The 20,910-nt window shown below is 35.3% G+C and overlaps 1 protein-coding gene and 1 long non-coding RNA gene across 3 annotated transcripts; both read right to left on the bottom strand.

The window, feature by feature from the left end:
- Positions 1-3,527: 3,527 nt before the first annotated feature.
- On the bottom strand, positions 3,528-14,038 carry LOC104597090 (NADPH-dependent aldo-keto reductase, chloroplastic-like). 2 transcript variants are annotated; one of them, XM_088898201.1, is made up of 8 exons: positions 13,722-14,038; positions 13,342-13,481; positions 9,477-9,527; positions 7,782-7,858; positions 7,568-7,655; positions 4,616-4,891; positions 4,248-4,496; positions 3,528-3,911 (listed from the first exon to the last, which is right to left on the bottom strand). In XM_088898201.1, exons 2-8 carry the CDS (start codon positions 13,459-13,461, stop codon positions 3,825-3,827), a joined length of 948 nt encoding a protein of 315 aa, XP_088754327.1. In that variant the 5' UTR covers positions 13,462-13,481; positions 13,722-14,038; the 3' UTR covers positions 3,528-3,824. The 2 variants fall into 2 exon arrangements, with proteins under 2 accessions (XP_088754327.1, XP_010256790.1); XM_010258488.3 differs by having other exon boundaries at positions 13,817-14,038.
- LOC148801942 (uncharacterized) lies at positions 12,703-13,335 on the bottom strand. The gene is made up of 2 exons (XR_016082547.1): positions 13,012-13,335; positions 12,703-12,894 (listed from the first exon to the last, which is right to left on the bottom strand). It is a non-coding gene; the product is annotated as an uncharacterized LOC148801942 (long non-coding RNA).
- Positions 14,039-20,910: the final 6,872 nt, after the last annotated feature.

The following is a 20,910-nucleotide window of genomic DNA, read 5'->3' as shown; positions in this document are numbered from 1 at the left end:
GCCTCAGAAAACCAAAACACGAGCAATCAAAATCTCCGAGCCGATGCCAATCCGCATCCACATGGAAAGCACCCTAGCAAAGTAAGAGTTTTTTTTATGCACAGGATTTCTTTCCGGAGCCAAAGCAGGCGAGCTCTCTATATGGATAAATCAAGAAACAATTGAAGATGTGGGGAATCGATGAACCAGCCAAGGATCTGGAGACGCTGAAGCAGATTCTCGAAGCTCTACAATTCAAAGGACTACTGCATTCTAAGAAATCGGCAGAGCAACAGATCGAGCATAGGACGTTATTGGTACTCTTATTCTGGCTTTTTCTCTTTAAACTTTAGATGGGTTCTTCTGCTTTTCTCCTTCAATTTCAAATTGATGAAAGGGATATGTTGCAGAAAAGACGAAGCAGAGGAGAAGCTGTCTTCTTCTAAACTGTTATTTTCTTGCATTTGAGAGAGATGGTTGAAGGAAAGGAAACGACGAAAGTTGTCTTGGATCTTCCTTTTGAGATCTGAGAATTGGGATGGAGTTTCCACGGATGTAACATCGAAAAAAAGCAGTCCAGAAGCGACGAATTGATCCAGAGAAAGCTTTACTAGTGCCTCGATTTCTTCGGTGATTGGACTTCTGATTTTTCTTCACATTTAACAGTCTTGTAAAAAAGAAAGGAAAGGGGTAAAATGGTCCAAATGTTATCGTAAAGATTAGTTTTGGCATTATAAAATTATTTAAACTTTATTTGATCTCACGTAATGGCCAACGCCGGGTAGCATATTGCCACAATTTGAGGTACTAGATTGTGCATTTTGAAGTTTGGGACCAAACTCGGGTCAAATTACATACTGATCGAGAATTTTCCTTTTATTATAATTGCATTTACTTTGATTAATAGTAAATAATTTAGATTTAAAAAGTAAATAATTTATTGTTATTATAAATAATTAATTTACTATACATTATTAATAATCAATAGTAATTTCAATAATTTTTTTGGAAATTATCATAAAATATTATAATTTTTTATTATTTAAGTTACTGTTAGTTAATTAGTTATAGAAATTTATTAGAATTGTAGGGATGATAATTTTCTCTATAAAATTTGGGCCCTACCCTGCCTCGCCTTGAACGGGTGAGTTTTCTCAAATCTTAAACGGGGACAAGATCGAGACAAGGTGGGGACAAAGAAAATATTTTTGCCCCAAATTAGGGATGGAGTTTGCATATAATTCCCCGAACTCGATGGTAAATTAATAAAATATTCATATATTTAATATTGATTTTTAAAATATCTCTAAGTTTTTCTCATATTCTTATAATCCTAAGATCCCATAATTTCATTTATAAAATACCCCCAAATTGTCATAATCCAATTCCTAAAATACCCCCAGTTTTCTACAATCTTATTTGTAAAATATCCATAAATTAGATTTTTTAGGTGATTGCCTCAAGGTGAGGAAAATTTGGGGATTCACCATCCTGACAAGGAATGGGTGCCTCGCCCTGAACCCGCCCCGCTACTGGGGTGCCTCATCCCATGCAATGCACGGGGCCCGCTAAATTAATCAGACTTTTTTTGTTTGTCTTTTTATTTGCACCTCTATTTTTGGTATATGTTGTGTCTATGAAAGGAATCATTCAACCTAAAAGCTTAAGCTGTTAGGTGAGGTCCCTACTACTCCCTAAGTAGGTTTTATTCTCTAACGTGCCCCCTCACTAGGGCTGCAAATAAGTCGGATCATATCCGATTCAAATCCAATACCGACCCGTTAAGAGGCGGATTTGTATATCCCTCCTCATCCTAAGAAATCAGGTCAGATTGGATGGACCAGTCCATTAATTACAAAATATTATATATTATATATTATTTACATATTATATATATATATATATATTCTATATATTATTTATATAATTTTGTATTTTGTATTTTATAATCGGATATCTAATAATACATTCAAATTCAAATTCAAATCATGCTTTTGAAAATCTGACGGATCTTTATCGAATCGGTATGTCGAATTTTCTTAACGGATCGGATCGGATATGCCCTTTTCGAATCTGATCCGATCCGTTTGCAGCCCTACTCCTCACGTGATTGTGGATAAACACAGGCACATCATACTAAAATTTAATTAATTATAATGAAAACCACGGGATTAAACACTAAACCACTTGATCAAAACAGGCTTTAATACCATGTGAAAATCTATTGGGCTTGAATTGTGGGTAAACATGGACCCATCAAACCTCTTGTGCTTCTCTTTTTAAAGGCTAAGACCTCCCCTCTCACAAACATGAGTCGTTATTATAACAGAGGATTTAAAAGGTCTCGTTTATGGTTATGAGCTAAATTTTGGAAGTAACGACAATACTAAACACCTATGATTGTGCTTCTAAGATGATGAAGTTGAGATTTTTTGATAGTCTAGTGGAACAAGAGGGTATGATGTAACAAAAACACCAGACCAAGTTATTTCATTCCCCATCTTCTCTTCTAAAGCTTAAAAGCGAAACCTCCACTTCTCCCGGAGAGGCAATGGGAAACCAAGAGAAGAAACCCAGATTCCTGTCCTCATGGTTTTAGAACAAACACCGAAATTCTCAAAAACAGGTTGTAAAAATTATCAGAATCCCTGCTGATAAGATATATCTTGTATTCATAGATGATCATTTTCTTGCCAAAGGGAAATCTGGGATTTTCGACGCTCCGTAGTACTAATGGTTCCAATTTAACAAGCAATTTATGCAGTACAGTAACTTCCAGAGTGTCTTCAATACATGTTAACCGGAATTTCGTGGTTGTATGGTGAATCTACGACAGAGATATTCAAGGCAATGCTTCATGCAAATCTTTGTTTTCCGACTCATCTTCCATTCTACTTTTCCAGCGACCAAGGATTTATTGAGGAGATCATTTACGGAAGCCAAGTCTCAATGGTTTTATCTTTCATCATCTTATTTTAGCTGGTTGACCATGGGAACATGTTAATCTAATATACAGATCCTCTCTCTCTCTCTCTCCATCTTGGGGGTTTTCTAATTGATCACTCCCTTTTTGTTATTATTTGGAATTCCTAAGAAATATTTTTAGTAGCCCATCTATGTTTTCTTTGTTGCAATCAAGGGTATGGTTTTTTCTGATTATTTTTTTACTCTCTTCTTTTGTTTAAAATTTATCTTTAAATCTTCCTAGAATTAAAACTTGATTTCTGATCTCTTTGTTTCACCTGTTATTTGCTTTTTGTATTCCGTTTCGTTGTTAACCTTCCCTTAATCTGGTTTCGACGGATTAGACTGATGTTTCATGGTTATTTACAGTAAATCTTGTTAAATTGATGGTCTTCATGTGTAGAGGTGACAAAGTGTTGTTGAAGTACAGCAAAGTAAGCATCAGTCTGTAGGTCTTTTCAACCCATACTACCGAGCATATTCCAGTCCCATGGTTATTGCCGAGCATGTAGCCCTAGCCATGGGAACCAACCAAATTCATTGCAAGAACTACTACGAATCAGGTCAGAGACCTTAAAACCATATGTTTTTTCAGAGAAAAGTATAAATGGCCCCCATCCTTTTTTTGGACCTAAAACCATATTAAGCACATGAAAAGGAGCAAATTCAACCATTATGGTTCAAACAAAAGTGATGCCGACTGTTCATTTAACAATGCCAATCTATTTATCTATCATGTAAATATTTTAATGCTTGGTCTAAAGTTGGAAGTTTAATTTGTTCCGAACACAGAAAATATCCACTGGGGTTTCATCTCAGGAAAGGATGTAGAGTTGGAAGAGTTAAAGACTAACAAGAGTCATCCACGAATTGGCATCTGCTCAGATCTCACCATCCCAAAATTCCTCAAGAGTTTTGTAAGGGCTTAGGGTCTCATGTACAAAAGAAGTTCCTCTAATCAGCCTTGCCTGCACAATTAGAAATCATATCATTAGTACAACATTTTCCTTTATCCCTTTTTCTTATTGGTGGGTATAATGCTGCTAATGTCCTCACTATAACCAAATGGAAACATAACGTAGTAAGCATGACAGCATTTACCCAACAAATTCTTGGAGGTAAAACGGGTTTAAAATAAACAGTTGAAAAGAAAATTACTTGGGAGGTTCAGAAACTGTGGACTGAAATTTGACTGCACAATATTATATAACAGCTTTGACACAAAATATTATATAACAACCTTGACAGATGCAGATGATAATAAAATAGCATATGTTTGTTGCTATAAAAGGCATACCGCATACCTGCTCAATTTCAGAGAATTTGACAAACAAATCCTCCGGTATGGACCAATCAAAAACATCAAAGTTTTCCTTCATCCTCTTTTCACTGGTGCTTTTAGGGAGCACACTGTGACCCATTTGAAGCCCCCATCTAAGAGCCACCTGGGCAGGAGTCTTGCCCAGCTTCTCTGCAACCATATTCAGAATAGGATGCTTAAGAACATCACTCTTTATCCATGGTGTTCCTGGAGAACCCAATGGCGAATACCCCTGAAAGAATATAGAATCAAAACAAATGATGATGAAAGATTTGATAACTAAAAGATGAGAGCAACAAAAGTTTTTTTGTTTTTCACCAAAACTCAAGTTGCTCAAAATTTCCTACTCACAGATAGGTGCACTCCCTTGGATTTACAAAATGCACGTAGCTTGGTCTGTTGCCATGAAGGATGGCATTCCACCTGGTTGATAGCAGGAGGAACACGTGCTATCTCCAATAAATCCCCCAACTTTTTTGTAGAGAAATTGCTCACACCAATTGCACGAGCTTTGCCAGAATCATAGAGTGCCTCCATTGCTCTCCATGTGCTGGGAATATCATGTTGAATAAGATTTTCAGGCTTAAAGCCAACAGCTCCCCTTTTCATGCGGACTGGCCAATGAATCTTCAAGAATTTAGTAACCCCAGTTAGTGACAGCATAATATAAGAACTATGTTTAACTAACATAGAACTAAAAAAGACATGTCAAAGAGGCTTAAAGAAGGATAACATCAATTTGTTCAAAATTTAGCCAATGAACCTGAAATTTGGCCTAGCCATTTTCAAGTTTACCAAGTAAAAAGTGGTTAAAAGATGTGACTTAATATGAGGCAGGCATAAGATTGATTCAGAAAGAATTTCATGTACAGAATTATTTCTGATTCTTGAAAGTAATAACGTTTATAATATTCTGTCATAACAAGAATTTATTATTTATATACGGGGTGAGACAATTCTAAGTTGTAAACATCCCCTTATTAAAATCCTAAATTCAGTAATAATGCATTCTCTGAAACTCCTCAAAAAGGGAACATATTTTTCAAGTGCAGCAGTGAGACTTGACTAGATGACCATCTATTTGAATTATGACTTGGAAGGCATTGTTACATTAATCAACATACAATGCTATCTACACAAAACGAATATAGACACAGTTTCCAGCATTGGTTAGTGTGTATAAAATCAGCAACTTTAACTCACAAACATCTATAAAGAAGCAAAACAATTCCATGTCATTTTTTATCATTAAGATCAAAGAGTTTTATTAGTAACAAACATAGAAGAAAGGAAGAAACAATCACCTATGGCGCCCGTGCAAGAGACAGATAGAAAGCCTCTCCAGATTCCAGAATAAAAGGTAAAATCAATATACAAAAAATGGGAAAGGAAGACATGGTCTCTTTCCCCTTGTGTGTGTCCTTGGATCGAATGAGGAAAGTGTAAAGTGTCTTTTCATCCCTTGCCCTTTTGCATCTCAGGTATGGAACTACTTTTTTCCTTCTTTTCAGTGAGGTATGGTATCTGCCTGCTAGTATTACAAAACTATTTCCTTTGCAACTTACCACACGTGTATACCAAAAAGGGGAAATTCTGTGGCAATGCACTATAATAGCTGTAATAGGAAGTTTATGGGGTGAAAGGAATGCTAGAATTTTGAAGAAAAGAAAAGAAACTGAGCGTACAGCTCTTGATTGGGCTCATCACAGTTAGAAACGCTTGCTAGGTTTTGACAGAAAAGGAGTTCAAGGGTGTAACTATGGATGAGATCATGAAGGAATGGCAAGTGCTAGCAGGGTACTCTGTGGAAGACATCAGAGGGTTGCCGATTGAGTGGTGTATGAGGAGGGGGAAAAGAAATTATACTTTGATGGTTGCTGCCTGGATAACCCAGCCACCTCAGGCATTGGAGGTGATAATAGTTCGTGAAGGGAACATCTTGCTTAGCTTTACCAGGACTGTCGCTGAAGACATTTCTCTTAAAGCTGAATTGTTAACACTAACCTGGTTGTGTTGTGGAGACAAGATGCTGAAAGGGGATTGTCAGGCGATTATCAACACTAACCTGCTCAAGCACTTGCAATTCACTTGACATGCTTGTTCAAGTGAACCCTAGATCTGCAAACAGTTCACTGGATGCTTTAGCCAGGGATGGGGTCACTGAGGAAAACCTAGTACAGGGTGTTCCTGGTCTGGGGACTATCTAGTAAGAAAATTTGCTTTTGTTTTATCGTACTGCTGGTTGTTGTGGCTTCCTGCATCTCCAGTTTTTTGGGATGCATGGAGTTATTCTGATTTTTTATATAAAAAACTATAGAAAAAAGAAAAGCAGTTATCTGGGATTGAAGCTCCTAAATACAGCTCTTTCCCACCCACCCCTTCTCTAGCTAGACTATCTGCTATAGACTATAGAGATACCTGAACTCTGGTTCCACCGAACAAGATGTTCATATTTGATGCCGAAGCTCTCTCACCTCTCTCACAAAGTGTTGTTGTCTACATGGACCCTCTCCACCATTCTCAGGTAATCAATTATCACCTGAGTGTATCTTCCACTTCCACAACCCCTAAAACCAACATGAACCTGGGCCCTTGAATCGTTGCAGTAATATTTTTATCATAGCCCTGATGGACTGGGATTTCCATAGGGAATAGCCATCAAACATTAGTGTCACTATTACTTGATGTGGAAGAGACCAATCTTGATTGGCCACCTCTCTGGATATAGATAAATTTGTGATGTGGATTCAAAACCTGGATCATGCCATTTATATGAAAATCTCTAGGTCATTGATTTTCAACCTTGTTAAAGATAATCTTGACAAAAACATAAAATCCTAGGATTCAAAGTGCTCCGAACTCAATTACTAATGCAGAAAAAGTTTAACTTTTATATTTATAATAAAAAAAAGCAGAACTTTTGATGTCAGATCACTTGAAATATGTAGATAAACTATTTGCCAGATGCTCGTGCAGATCCCAAAGTTAACCATTTCCTTGAGCTTTATTTCAAATAAAGTGGGGTCTTGCAACAATTTCATCCTAGTGCTATTACAAAGGGAGGAAAAAACACAATGAATATTAGAGCAGAAACAATTGCACGTGATGCAAACCCAAAAGATGGTCATTTCTTTAAGCTTTATCCTAGTTTAAGAATTGGAGAAACGGCAACAGCTTTATCCAGTGCCAAAAAATAGATAAATAACAAGAACCTTAAATCATTACCAACTTTAAAATTTAAATTAGAACAGCTTGAAAGAAAATAGAAAAACGAACTTATAATGTTTAATCTGGATCACATACAAGGTAAAGGTCAACATAGTCAAGCTGCAATTCTTGTAAAGTTTTATCTAATGCTTCTGGGACATCTTCTGGCACATGATCAGTACACCTGAAAATCCATTTAAACACCAATAGGCAGTAGAAATGTTAATCTGCCTGTAAACAAGTCCTATAGAAATGCCACAATTTCTGATAAAATAAAAGCAAAAGTTTGGACTAAGAAATAATGGCAAACCAGAGCTTCGAGGTAATCCACAAATCTTCACGCCTCACTAAACCATCACCAAACAGCTTCTTCAAGACAAGACCAATCTAAAACAATTACAAGTCAATCACAACGTTGTCCAAATTCTATTTGGATATCATCTAATACATGCTGATAAATAAACTGTTTCCATGGTAGATCCAAGAAAGAAAAACATAATTATTATTTCCTTCCTTGTAAAAATATTGGCCCAAGTACTACTAGATAATTGATCAATCATATAAAGTTCCTAACCCACATCTCCAGATAATTTCCAGTACTTGGTTCATGCTTGCATGTTGCTTTTGTTTCTGATGAACATTGTTAGAATTTAAACCTCATAAATTTAATGCAAATGTTGTCTAATATGAAGGCTTTGATTCATTTAAAAAATAAATAAATAAGAGAAAAGATCTACACGACATATTAGCTCTGCTATATTCATTGGTTTCTGTATGAACCCTATAGTTTTGGGTTCTATTAGAGAGATTCTAAAGATCAAGTACAATGTTCAGGTCCTTTGATCCACCAGCTGTGTGTGTGAGGCCTCCAGATCTGCTACCCACTACTTGTTCCCACATCTATACCCACTGAACACCGCCGCCGTGTATTGGGAACATCTCCCTATGAATGAAAAGGGAGATATTCCCAATGTGCAACTGTTATGTCCCGTGGGTAGAGATGTGGGAACAAGTAGTGGGTAGCAGATCCAAGCCCGTGTGTGTGTGTGAGTGAGAGAGAGAGAGAGAGAGAGAGTTGTTTTTCTCATCAACTGAATAACCAATACCTTGGTTCTTATCTAAAAAGAATGATTACCATCTATATGATACCAGGATATCTGGCCATATCCCTGGCATACCATTGTCAGACAAGATACATACCTGATGTGACCACTGACCAGATATATTACATTACATAAAATGTATGTACCAAAAAATAACTGATATATAAAACTAGCAAAGTAGAAGCACAATATGTAAAATGGAATAATCTTCATGCTTACCTATCATGAAATTTAAAGGCGGGGAAGCATGAAAAAAGAGCAGAATCAGTTTATATCATGCTTCTCATCCCATTTACTATGATTACATCATGCATTTATATCTACTCTTGAAGCCAAGAGTCATTTCTCCATACAAATATGCTGCAAAATTTAATTAAAGTTTCTAATATATACAGATCTTTTATAGTACAATTTGTTAAAACATGCCATTTTTCTTATGTTATTTGTTTTGATGCTAAACATGTAAAATACTAACCAGAAAAGGAAGGACCAGAAACTGTCATTGGAAGTAAAGTTCAGCACTTGTAATGAAAATGAAGTGCAGGAAAAAGTTTAGAAAGAATGTTAAGGATTGGAGCCAAACTCCTCTGATGACAATTGACCTGTTATTCTATATGGTAGTTGATGACTTCTTTTATTTTAGAAACGATGGTAAATTGACAGAACAATCCCTAATAGAGTGAACAGTTATTTTTGGGTTCACGTGAGTTATAAACCCTCAACTTTTTTTTATTGTTTCCACCACCCTCAACAATTTTAGCTTTTCCAAATATGAATAGCCTATGAATTTATCACTTTTTTTCCATATATTCAACCACCAAAAGTGAATCTAAGTTTATTGGAGGCAACAGGGAGGGGGGATGCTGAGGCTGATGCGATGAAGCAGCATGCATCACAATTACCTCTTTCTCATTTGCATAAACACGAGCACAATCAATATGTCGATATCCAGCCTGTGTTGAGACATAAAAGTAGTCAATTTAGTAGTCACTATTAACTAATGAATATGAACAGCATGAATAAAAAAAGAGTACTAGGAAACCATATCATAGATTTTGTGTCCAAAATGCTTAATATGTTCATCTATGTACACACACATATCATAGATACTAAAAATAGAAGTCACCTTTGGAGCAACAACAGAAATGTTAGAGAAGAGACATTTTACAGAACTTGTTTATTAAATGGACAGAGATGCTCATTTTAAGACTACATTTGGAAAGTGTCTTTTGTGATATAATATAAGTGTATATCTTCCAAGATTCCACCTGTTATAGTTTCATAACCAACATGAATATTGAAAAGAGAAAGACTGAGAGAGGATAGCAGAGGAACAGAGAGCACCATATGCTGGGTGGATATTTGAGATTTGAATAGGTCTTTCTGTAACAGTTAACAAGGGTGTTCTTGTAATTATTCTCCCTTGATTGTGAAATTCTATCTAGTACTTACAACATGAACACCATTCCACGTTTTACTTCCAATTTACATAAATTTCTATTTAGAGAAAATAAACCGACTCCAATGTAGTGCACCAAAACGATATTTTAAAATTTCAAAGCTTTGTATAAGCCATTTTTAATTGAGAATGTCACTATTCTCGAATCTGGAAAAAAATTGTAGGATTCATGGTGCTCAACCAACAAAGAAAAATGCCTTTAATTGGATGCTGAACAAAAAGGTTTAAGTCAATTATTTGACTTCATAGTGAAGATGGCACATATATACATACTCATCGTTGGCACTAAAAAGTAAAAACACCAACAAGCTCATACCCCTACCTCACTATTTAATAGAATTCTAACTACAAATATTATTTTACCATCATGTAGAGAACACCAGCATTATCAAGACAAAGGAAATGAATTGTCTAGACAGGTTTCAAACATGTTTGTACAAGTGAGGTTCTTATGTTACAACAGAATCAGCTGCAGTTAAATTACATGCATGATTTTCATTACCTAAAAGTAAAGTACCTTAGTGGTAAAAATATAACCCATGAGTATATTGAAAATTTTTCAATAAAATTGCACAACTACATAAGGAGTTTGAATATTTCCTTTATGAGATTAGTTTTTTCTTCTACAACCATATACAGCAAAAGTTACAGAAGATTTTGATAGACAACCAAAAAATGCTATAAGGCTCAACTTTGGGGTATGGTGGAAATTGCAGGTTCACATTTTTGTTTAGACACTTGAGCATAATGCATAAAATTCTCCAAGATTCAGAGTAGCAGAAGAGTTTAACATAACAAGTCATGTCCACATACATGCAAAAGATTGTCAGATAAGAAAAAAAAAAGAAGAAAGAAAAATAATGTATGACCACGACCATTTTTCTTGCAGGGATATTCAACAACTCTTCCAAAATCCTATGATGGCTAGGGATTCAAAGGAAGTCATAACCTAGAAACACAAGTTCCTTAAAAAAATGTTTCGTACATCCACACAGGGGTATATAGTCTCATTTGGTTCAAAGGGTTTTCTAATTAGAGAAACTCCATATCAGTAATTCAATATTAGGGTATTGGGCACTGATGCATGTGATGAGTGTTCTGTTTCACCAGCTTGCAACATTGGAAAAAAATGGAACACTTTTAATCCTGTTTGGTAAACCATTTTCTGGAAAAGCGTCGCTGCAATGATTACCTCTTGTAATTCGTGCAAGGGGTATTTCTTAAATCACCAAGTGATGTGGCATTGAAATTTGAAAAATCTGACAGTTTTTTGTGAGTCAAATTGAAAACATCATAAAAATAAAGTCAAAGCACTTTAAACACCCAGACAACATGCATCTCCACCAAATAAGTTTTTATGCTGGTGTTTGGAACCGATCCCATTTCTTAGAAAAACAGTGCCACGTCTGAAATCCATCTTTCCAAACAACACCTGATGTTTAGTTATGTGCTTTTCCAAAAAAAAAAAAACGTTTTCTCAGACATGCCTTGGAAATCAGGAAATCTGTGGTCTGAGAAAACGTCCTTTTTTGGTGTTTTCTCATTTTTTAATGTTGCTAGCAATACAGTATGCTGACATGGCATTGAAAAATGTCTCTGTGGCACAACACTGCAAAAGCAATGGTAACAAATAGGAAATAAAAAATAAAAAACATTTTCTGAGAAATCGCCATGCCAATGCAGCACCATTTTCTCAAAAAGTGCCATATGTGTTTCTAAGAAAAAAACAGGGGATAGTGTTCCTGATTCTTGGAGAAATGGAATGCTTGTGAAAGGCATTGGTGCCAAACACCAAGTATGTGTATATATATGCACGTGTGGTTACGTACATAGTATAGAAGTCGGACATAGTATTAAAGTAGGAATTTTTTTAAGGGAAAATTCCCGATTAGTACCTTGTACTTTGGGCCTAGTGCCACTTTGGTCCCTGAACTCTAAAATGTGACAATTCAGTACCCAAACTTTTAAAATGTGACAATCCAATACCTGCCGTTAACTAGCTGTTAACCAGCCATTAAGTGGTGTTTGAAAAAAGACACAAATGCCCTTCGAGTGTTATTTAATTTTCTTTATCAACCATTTAAACATTGACAAAAAATTAACAGTCCCAAATCCTTGCCTTTTCCATTCAAGAAAGTTGGGGTCACATTTGAGTGGGGACTCTGGTGACCCCAACTTTCTTGAATAGAAGAGGCAAGGATTTGGGACTGTTAATTTTTTGTCAACGTTTAAATGGTTGATAAAGAAAATTAAATAATACTCGAAGGGCATTTGTGTCTTTTTTTCAAACACCACTTAACGGCTGGTTAACAGCTAGTTAACGGCAGGTACTGGATTGTCACATTTTAAAAGTTTGGGTACTGAATTGTCACATTTTAGAGTTCGGGGACCAAAGTGGCACTAGGCCCAAAGTACAAGGTACTAATCGGGAATTTTCCCTTTTTTTAATGGGTGTATAAGCTAGCAGGACAAGCTAGGTTCGGTAATTCCACCTGTGATATAGTGAAATTTTTTTGCAGGGGTTCATCCATGGATGTAGGTAATCATTGCAGAGCCATCTTACAACCTGTTCTGTGAGCGAAAGTGTTTTCTTGTTTTGTGATTTTATTGGCACTTAGTTCAACAAATTGGAACCTAGACCATGTTACCCTTTAAGTCAAAGAATTCGCTGAAACAAGAAAGCCCAGTAGGCCTGCAAACACTTGATCATTCAATCAGTTCTTAGTTGACAAATATTGAGAAGTCACAGAATCATTTTTTTCTCTTTATAAGAGTAACGGTATCTTATTTGCTTTCACAAAATATGCTTAATCCTTCCCCTTTGCAGCAGTCCTCCATACAACTGTTGCATGGCTATAGAACTGAAATTAGACAAGTAATCCTTCAAACCTTCTCAGCATAATAACAGAGTAAAGCACAAAAACCCGAGAGGAACTAAATCACAGCACAATAACCCGAGAGTAAAAAACATAACCGACCATATATGGAGCATCCAGGATCACCGAAGACATCAAAAATTAAAAGGACAAATGAATCAGCAATAATCTGTCACGATTGCTATAGTTCGGAACAGACTATTAGAATCCAAGACAGAACAAAATCAGTTAAAGAGCTAGAAATGTGTGCATCAATCCAGTAAGTAGTAACTGCATGTTCAGATCAGACTACTATAATCCAAGACACATCAAAATCAGCGGAAGAGTTGCTAAAAAAGAAACAAAATCTGAGTCTAGTAACCGCATGTTTCTTCGGGAAAAAAATGAAAAGAAAAAAAAAAAAAAAAAAAGATAAACGGAGGAAGAAAAGACCTTAATAGCAGCAGCGACAGCATCCCCGACGAGCCCCGGCTCTGACTGCCACGTTCCTAAACCTACCGAAGGAATTTTCGCCCCAGTGTTCAATTCAAAATATCGAATTTCAGTCGCCATTACTAGACACTGTGATCAAACTGCAAGTTTCAGACAAAAATGGAAAGAGAATAAGAATCCAGAGATTGGTCTTGGCTAGAACAAAGATATCATCGATTCAACCCTGCTATAGCGAATCGACTAATATTCTACGGAAAACGTGACATCAAATTGGCCCCCGACAAGATCGCCCCCAGAACGGCTCTGTAGCCAACATTGATATATTATAAATGATGATGTCATGTTCCAATACATGATGGGATGCACTGTGAGAAGGCAACCTTGTGGGGGGCTGATTTGAACTCGGAAAACGTCTCTTGACGGACGCGGGGGCGGATTAGCTGGAGACAAAAACATAAACACCCGGTTGAATTACCTATCACGGTACGGACGCGGGCGAAGGGGAGGGGCGACAGCCACGACGAGCGGCAATAATGACTATTATCTGCTGAGAGTCTGCATGCAATAACAAATTTGTGATAAAATAAAAAACCATCGGTTAAGGAAACGAAATTCGCAGTCAGCGTCGATTTGCCAATAACAAGTTTTAGCTATCAGACAATGAAACTGCGAGCTGCATCATGGGAATTAAACTCCGTGGTTTTTCTTTTTTTTTTTTGTGGTTGGCTATATAATTATATATTGGAAAAGAGGGTGTCCACGTTTGACGTTTCAGTCCACCACTTGCACTTTTAGTTTCTTTGCCCTCGAAAAGTGTTGATTTGCTTTTGTACAGAGATCTTTGTGCAAGAAGTTTGTTGTGTTATATTAAACCAGTTTTGGATGCTTATAGCCGTGGATCTGGAATAAATACTATCAATAAATCAGGTTAAGTGGGTAGTGGGATTCAAGTTGGGCTGAGTGGAATATCTGGCTATTAACTCAAAAAAGAATGTAAATCGGGCCGTGTCACCCATGGCCCAACACGGCCTGGCACGATGGTCTGTGTCATGCTGGGCTGGGGGTTTATAGTCCAAGGGCCGGCATGGCATTGCACGACTGTTTGTGCCATGTCACCCGCGGCCCCCCCAATGGCTAGTTTCAGCTTTTTTGGGGGTTTTTATACATAAATACCCCCCTAACAGCTATATTTATGTATTTTGCTTATAGGGGAGAAAAATGACATAAGTGCCCCCCAATAGCTATATAACAACTAGTTTATGGGAGTTTTTTGGGGTAAAGTCATAAATAACTTTACAATGACCAAAATACCCCTCCCAACAACTAAAAAACATATCATTTTTAGGGTATTTTGGGTAATTGAATTATGTTCAATTCCTATAAATATCTCTATCCTCCACCAATTTCATCACACAAATTCAACAATTGTCTTAATCTCTTATCTCTCTCTCTTCTCTCTCTTTCTCTCTCTCTCATACTCATACATTTTTCTGCAATCTGAGTTACTCTGATTGGCTGATTGTCTAATTCTCCAATTCTCCAATTCTCCAATTCTCAAATCTTAACTTTATTGAAGTTTCAACAAGAAGAAGACTTGCTCAACCAGCTCAAGTATCTCAATTTGGGAGGCTTGGACGTTGAAAGACTTTAACCATTGAAATCAAGTTGGGATTCTAAACTGGAAATCCGGGTAAGTCCAATTAAATTATTTTTTATCTTTTTATAATTAAAAAAAATGGCCGATTCTTCCCAAAATCGATTCCCCAACATGTCCATTGTTGATGATATTCAATCGCATCATGATAGTGTTAGCACTGATGCTATTGATATTGATGGAAGTAGAACTTTCACCCCTGGTACCGATACTAAGGGAAAGAAAAAAGAGGGCCTCTAAGTTGAGTAGCCCGATTTGAAAAATTTTTAAAGTATAAGATATTGAGGGGAAGGGAAAAAGAGGAGTTTGCCAAAAATGTAGAAAAATACTTTATCTATCATAGAAAAGGTCATTTGAGCAGACATTTGCTCAGACATGATAATGAAGAAGAAGGAAAAAAAAGGAAAGAAATAACACAAACACAAATTGAGAGGGGGAGTTTTGGTACATTTAAATATTCACAAGAAAAAATGAGACAAGAATTAGCAACGTATATTGTACATGCAGAACAACCATTTATATTAGCTGAAGATAATAAGCTAAAGATGGGTTGTGTAATTATGTAAATCCACAATATAAAAAAGTTTATAGGAATACTATTAAATCATATACTTTAATTTTTTTTTATTCATATAAACAAAATTTAATTTTTTTGTTATCAAATATTAATTCTAAAGTTGCAATTACTTATGATGTTTGGACATCTAAATTTAACATAAGTTAGATTTGTGTTATCAGCCATTTTATTGGTGAAAATTAGCTTCTAAATAAAAGAATTTTAAGTTTTATTAGGCTCGAATGGCCACATAATGGCCCAGCTATTGCTGCAAGTATTTTAAATACTTTACATACTTATGGAATATAAAATAAATTATTTTCTTGTTGTTTTGATAATGCCAACAATAATGATTATGTAGTAAGTATCTTAAAATCTCAATTAAAACCACGTTTAAATGGTAAATTATTTCATATCAGATGTGCATGTCACATCTTAAATTTATGTATTCAAGATGCCTTGAATATTATTTCTACTCATATTTCTAAAATTAGAAATTGTATTATATATATTAAAAGTTCAGGGGCAAAAAAACAAGAATTTAAATATTTATGTCAAAATTATGGTTTTAAATATAAACATTTTATATTATATGTAAAACATAGGTGAAATTCTACCTATGCTATGTTAGAAAGTTGTATTTCTCATAAACAAATTCTTACTGATTTTTATAATGCAAAAATGACCAATGATATTATATTTGAGGAAGAAAATTGCAGTTTGTATAAGAGACTTTTTAAAACATTTTTATGGTGCAACTAATGAATTATCAGGTATTTATTATCCAATTAGTTGTAATTTACCTTATAAATTAATGGTAATTAGTGATTGTTTTTCAAAATATTGAAATAATCCACAATTTAAATGTATTATTGAAATAATGAAAAATAAATTTAAAAAATATTGGGAGAACATTTCTCCCATTTATTTAGGATTAGGAAATATGGTTTAGATATTTTACTTTAAAATATTGAAATTGAAAATAAAAAAAAAATAAGAAATTAATAATTTGTTATTTGAAATGTACAATTTATATGAATCTAAAACAATAGGAAATATTCCTACAACTTGTACAACATATTCTACTTCTGATATTGAGCCCAATAGTAGAAGAGAAAAGCTTTTTTATTTAATAAGTAGAAGGCAGAAATCTACTACTTCTACAACAAGTTCATTTACTGAACTTAATTTTTATTTACAAGCAAATTTTTCTAGTTTAGGCGAGGGAACAAATCATTTTGATATTTTAGCATGATGGAATGAACATTCAAAAAATTATCCAGTTCTCGTCGCCATGGCACGTGATCTACTAACCCTTTCTAGTGTCTATAGTTCCATTGGAGTCTTGTTTTAGTGCAGATACTAGGGCGTTGGACGACAAGAGAAGTTGCATGAAATATGAAAGTAAAGAGATATGCATCTGCTTTAAGGATTGGCTAGATGCAAAAGATAGATTACAAGACAAAGGAGGGCATGATACTACACTATCTTTCACCTTAAGTAGATGATGAAAGTCATGATTCATGTAGTTGACTAGTTGTATAGAACTTTTTATTTTTTTCAAATTATTGTAAATTTTTTAATTTATTTTAATTTATTTGCTATTTTTTATAATTTTTTAACAATTTAATTTTGTATTTCCAATTTGTAACTATATGGTATTTTTATATTTTATTAATTTATTCCATTTTCATATTTCATTATCTAAGTATCCAATGATCTAATCACTGTATTTCGGTATTTGTGATTTGTATCATTCAAATTTAAATGAAATAAAATTCCTATTTTTCTTCTAATTTGTTATTCCATCACTCTTATTTAGTTAAGCATTTTTTTTTCATTTATGTGTTAGATAACTTAGATTTCTCATTTCTTAATTTTTCAAATAGTTCTCAAAATTCAAAGGAAAGTTAAATATTTTAGTTTTACACGTTTACTTAGAAAAGAAATCAAAATTTTCAAAAAATAAAAAAAAAAACAAAAAAGTCAAAAAAATCAGTATATCCCGGTTTGGCCCAGGCTCAAGGCCCGCCTTGTGGCCTAGCCCGGCCTGACCCAGGCCCGCAGCATAGCACAGGCCCGCACGGGCCGTGTCAGGCCGACCCCCAAAATTTTCACCGATGAGGGCGGCATGGTCCACAGGCCAGCACGACACAACCCACACTTTGCGCGGCCTGGCACAACCCACTTTACACCTATACTTGAGCTTGTTTTGAGTTCAAATTAGATGTGGCTCAAGGCCTCACAAATTGAATTTTATTGGGTTTGAGCTAGACTCAATTACCAAATAAACCTATATATTGGACTTGAAGCTTGGATTCAGATACCCCCGTGTATATATGTATGTATGCATAGTGGATTTGCTTATTTACAATCCACAAATGCCCTTGTCATGTCAATCAGTTTAACTAGTGTGCTCTTAAGGTTGCGTTTGGAAATGATGCAAATAAGTGTGAATGCAAATATGTAGAGTGTAAAACGGTTCATATAAAATGTAAAATTGGGTTAGTTTTGCACTGTCAAATTTACCTTCTTATCAAAGAGGCTTTTAGCTGTAATGGATGCAAACATTAATTCCAATAAAGCATATGCTTTTTTTTTTTATCAAAAGCCCACTTGAATGCAAATTTATTTATTTTTTATTGATGTACTTTTACATCTTATTATCAATGTAAATATGTATTAATCTATCATTTGTCAATGCATAAATGTAATGTTGTCAAACACAGACAAAAGTGAACCAGAGTGCAAATTTACCCTGAACTGAAATTTATACTCCATTTGCATAATTTCTAAATGCATCCTAAATATCTTGTCTAAATGCTAATGCTAATGCTAATGAACAAGCTATAAATATCAAATATTACACGTTGGTGGCTTACAATGCTTTGTAGTACTTGAAACCAAGAAGTTGGGCAAGGACTACTACATTGTGATCAATTGAATATGATAAGTTGAATGGTTGGTTGAAATGGATCTTTTTATCAATTGCCATAGATGAAGTTTCACTATCAATGGTGAAATCATCTGCAACATTATTTCCTAATTCTACACGTCGTGATCTCTTAGTTACTTATTACTGAAAAAAACTTGGCTATTTGAAAAAGACAGCCCAGGCTGTTTGGGAGCTTTTCTATGCATATGTTACCATGGGTGTGGAATGAAAGAACATTTGCAATGAATATTCTTTTAATTAAAAAAGACAAGCAAATAAACAAAGAAGCTACCAAACAACCAAAGTTTTTTCCCCATTTTCGGAATCCACTGATGAATCCCCAATGGGAATGTACCTTCTATCACGTAAATGTAGATCTTTATTTGTATCATGTGTCATTCTCTATTCATATGCTCTAAAATATATTTTTATTAAGAGATTAAGGGTGGATTCAAGCCGAATCAAACTGAATATTTGGTTATTTGAGCTCGACCCGATAAAAAAAAAACCATGGCCTTGTATTTGGATTTAAGCTCGATTTGAACTAGAAATACAAGCTTTGATTTGGTTTGACCCTTATATGTTCGAGCTCAGTTCAACTCAAGTTTGATGGTGAGTCAAGCTTTCATATAAAAAATTAAAAATTATACATATAAAAGGTTATATAAACATAGGCACAAATCCACATATACATATATTTTTTCTTATTATATATTATATATAAATAATTAAAAAAATACACATAAACATTAAAATATTATATATTATATTAAATCAACTAAACTTGCAAGCTTCATTAGACTTGATCTCAACTCCAAGTTTGATTTAGACCGAACTGAATTGAGCCTTTACGAACCAAGTTTGGATAGTTTATAAAAAGCTTAATTTGTGTTCGCCCTCTTTAGAATATAACAATGAATCCCACTCATAATCATTAATTACGACGTGGTAGCTGTTTTGTTTACTATTAAGGGTAATCATGAGCCGGGCAAGAGCCAGCTTTTAACATGTGATATGGGCTGTAGCCTAGGCCTTGGGCCCAAGCTTGATTCCAAGCCTATAGCGTTTAGATGTACAATATTCAATGTATTTAATATTTTATATTATATCTCACATGATATATGTATAAAATTTATTATATAATATAAAATATATATTACAGTCTTGTAGGTGCCATTGTGATATTTATATATAAAATATAATAACAGATTTATATATGTACATGCTGGGCCGGGCCCGGGGTTGGGCTGAAAATGATCACCCCTAAAATCGGCTGACGAGGCAATTTATTTATTTATTATTGTCAGTAGATGGGGCAAGTTGAACAAACAAGGAAGGCGAAATTATCAAACCGCACTAAAGCCATCGTATATATAAGAGGAAAAAAGATATGGGTCCCAAAAGAGAATCATTTGTCTCACTCACAAAGCTCATCTTCCCAAAATTGGTTTTGAGAGGTTGTGTAGTGCATTGTGTACAGTGCATTTATAGGGCATAGATATGAAATGATACCGGTCCCCCTTTCTTTAGGCTCAGTTTGGAAGTAGTATAAATACAAATATTTGTATTAGTTTGAATTTATACTCCTTCCAAGCTGAGCCTTAGGGTAATCCACACTTCCTATTAGCCTATTTTATCAGCAATCTATGCAAAGCAGAAAAATTTACAATTGGACACAAAATTGACACACGGCTTTCCATTTTAAGTGGGGTTCTAGACTGCCACGAGGCCGGGAGTCTAACCATATCAGACATACCATAATAGCTCAAGGTGATCCAATCATTACACTACCTGAAAACGATTTCTTGGATTATCCCATTTGAAATTGCGTTGGGCCTGGGCCCTCGCACTGGACCCCATCAAACTAAGTGATACAGAAGCCATCCGCCCATCACCATCAAACTAAAGGCTCCTCAAAGGGTTTACCGTTTACCTATCAACAACAGCTGTCAGCGTTTTGTGAATAATAAGTCCAACCTCGGTGGTGTAGCCAGTGAGACCGGATCTGCTCCTCACAGGCGTTTCACGCGCACATACTACCATGCATTGAAAATATCTCCCGTATTTATATTGTTATTCACGAGAGATGTTCTCAATGTACTGGTGGATGTGCCTGTGAGGCGCCCGTTTTTGAGACGGCTTCGTAGTGAGTAGCCACAGTTCACCGCCACCTCTACTTACGAGTTACGACGCCTGCTAGTCTACCACGTCACCTCGTTTGACTGGTGCTGGTGCAGTTTGGTTGGGCTTATCACGGTTGGTCCATTTCATTAAACTCAATTTAATTAAAATTGGCCAGGCCAGATGAGAAGATCAAAGAAGACGATTGGGCCACCCAAGTACCCAACTCGATCAGAACCCGGTGTGTTAACTGTTAAGGCGGCAGTTTCTAGGCTGGTACTCATGTGTGGCTCTGATTTTTTG

This window comes from Nelumbo nucifera, chromosome 2 (genome assembly GCF_055504915.1).
Source record: "Nelumbo nucifera cultivar China Antique chromosome 2, China Antique-T2T, whole genome shotgun sequence".
In the NCBI taxonomy this organism is placed as follows: Eukaryota; Viridiplantae; Streptophyta; class Magnoliopsida; order Proteales; family Nelumbonaceae; genus Nelumbo; species Nelumbo nucifera.
Note: the sequence above shows the minus strand (reverse complement) of the source record. Positions and strands in the feature narration are given on the sequence as shown.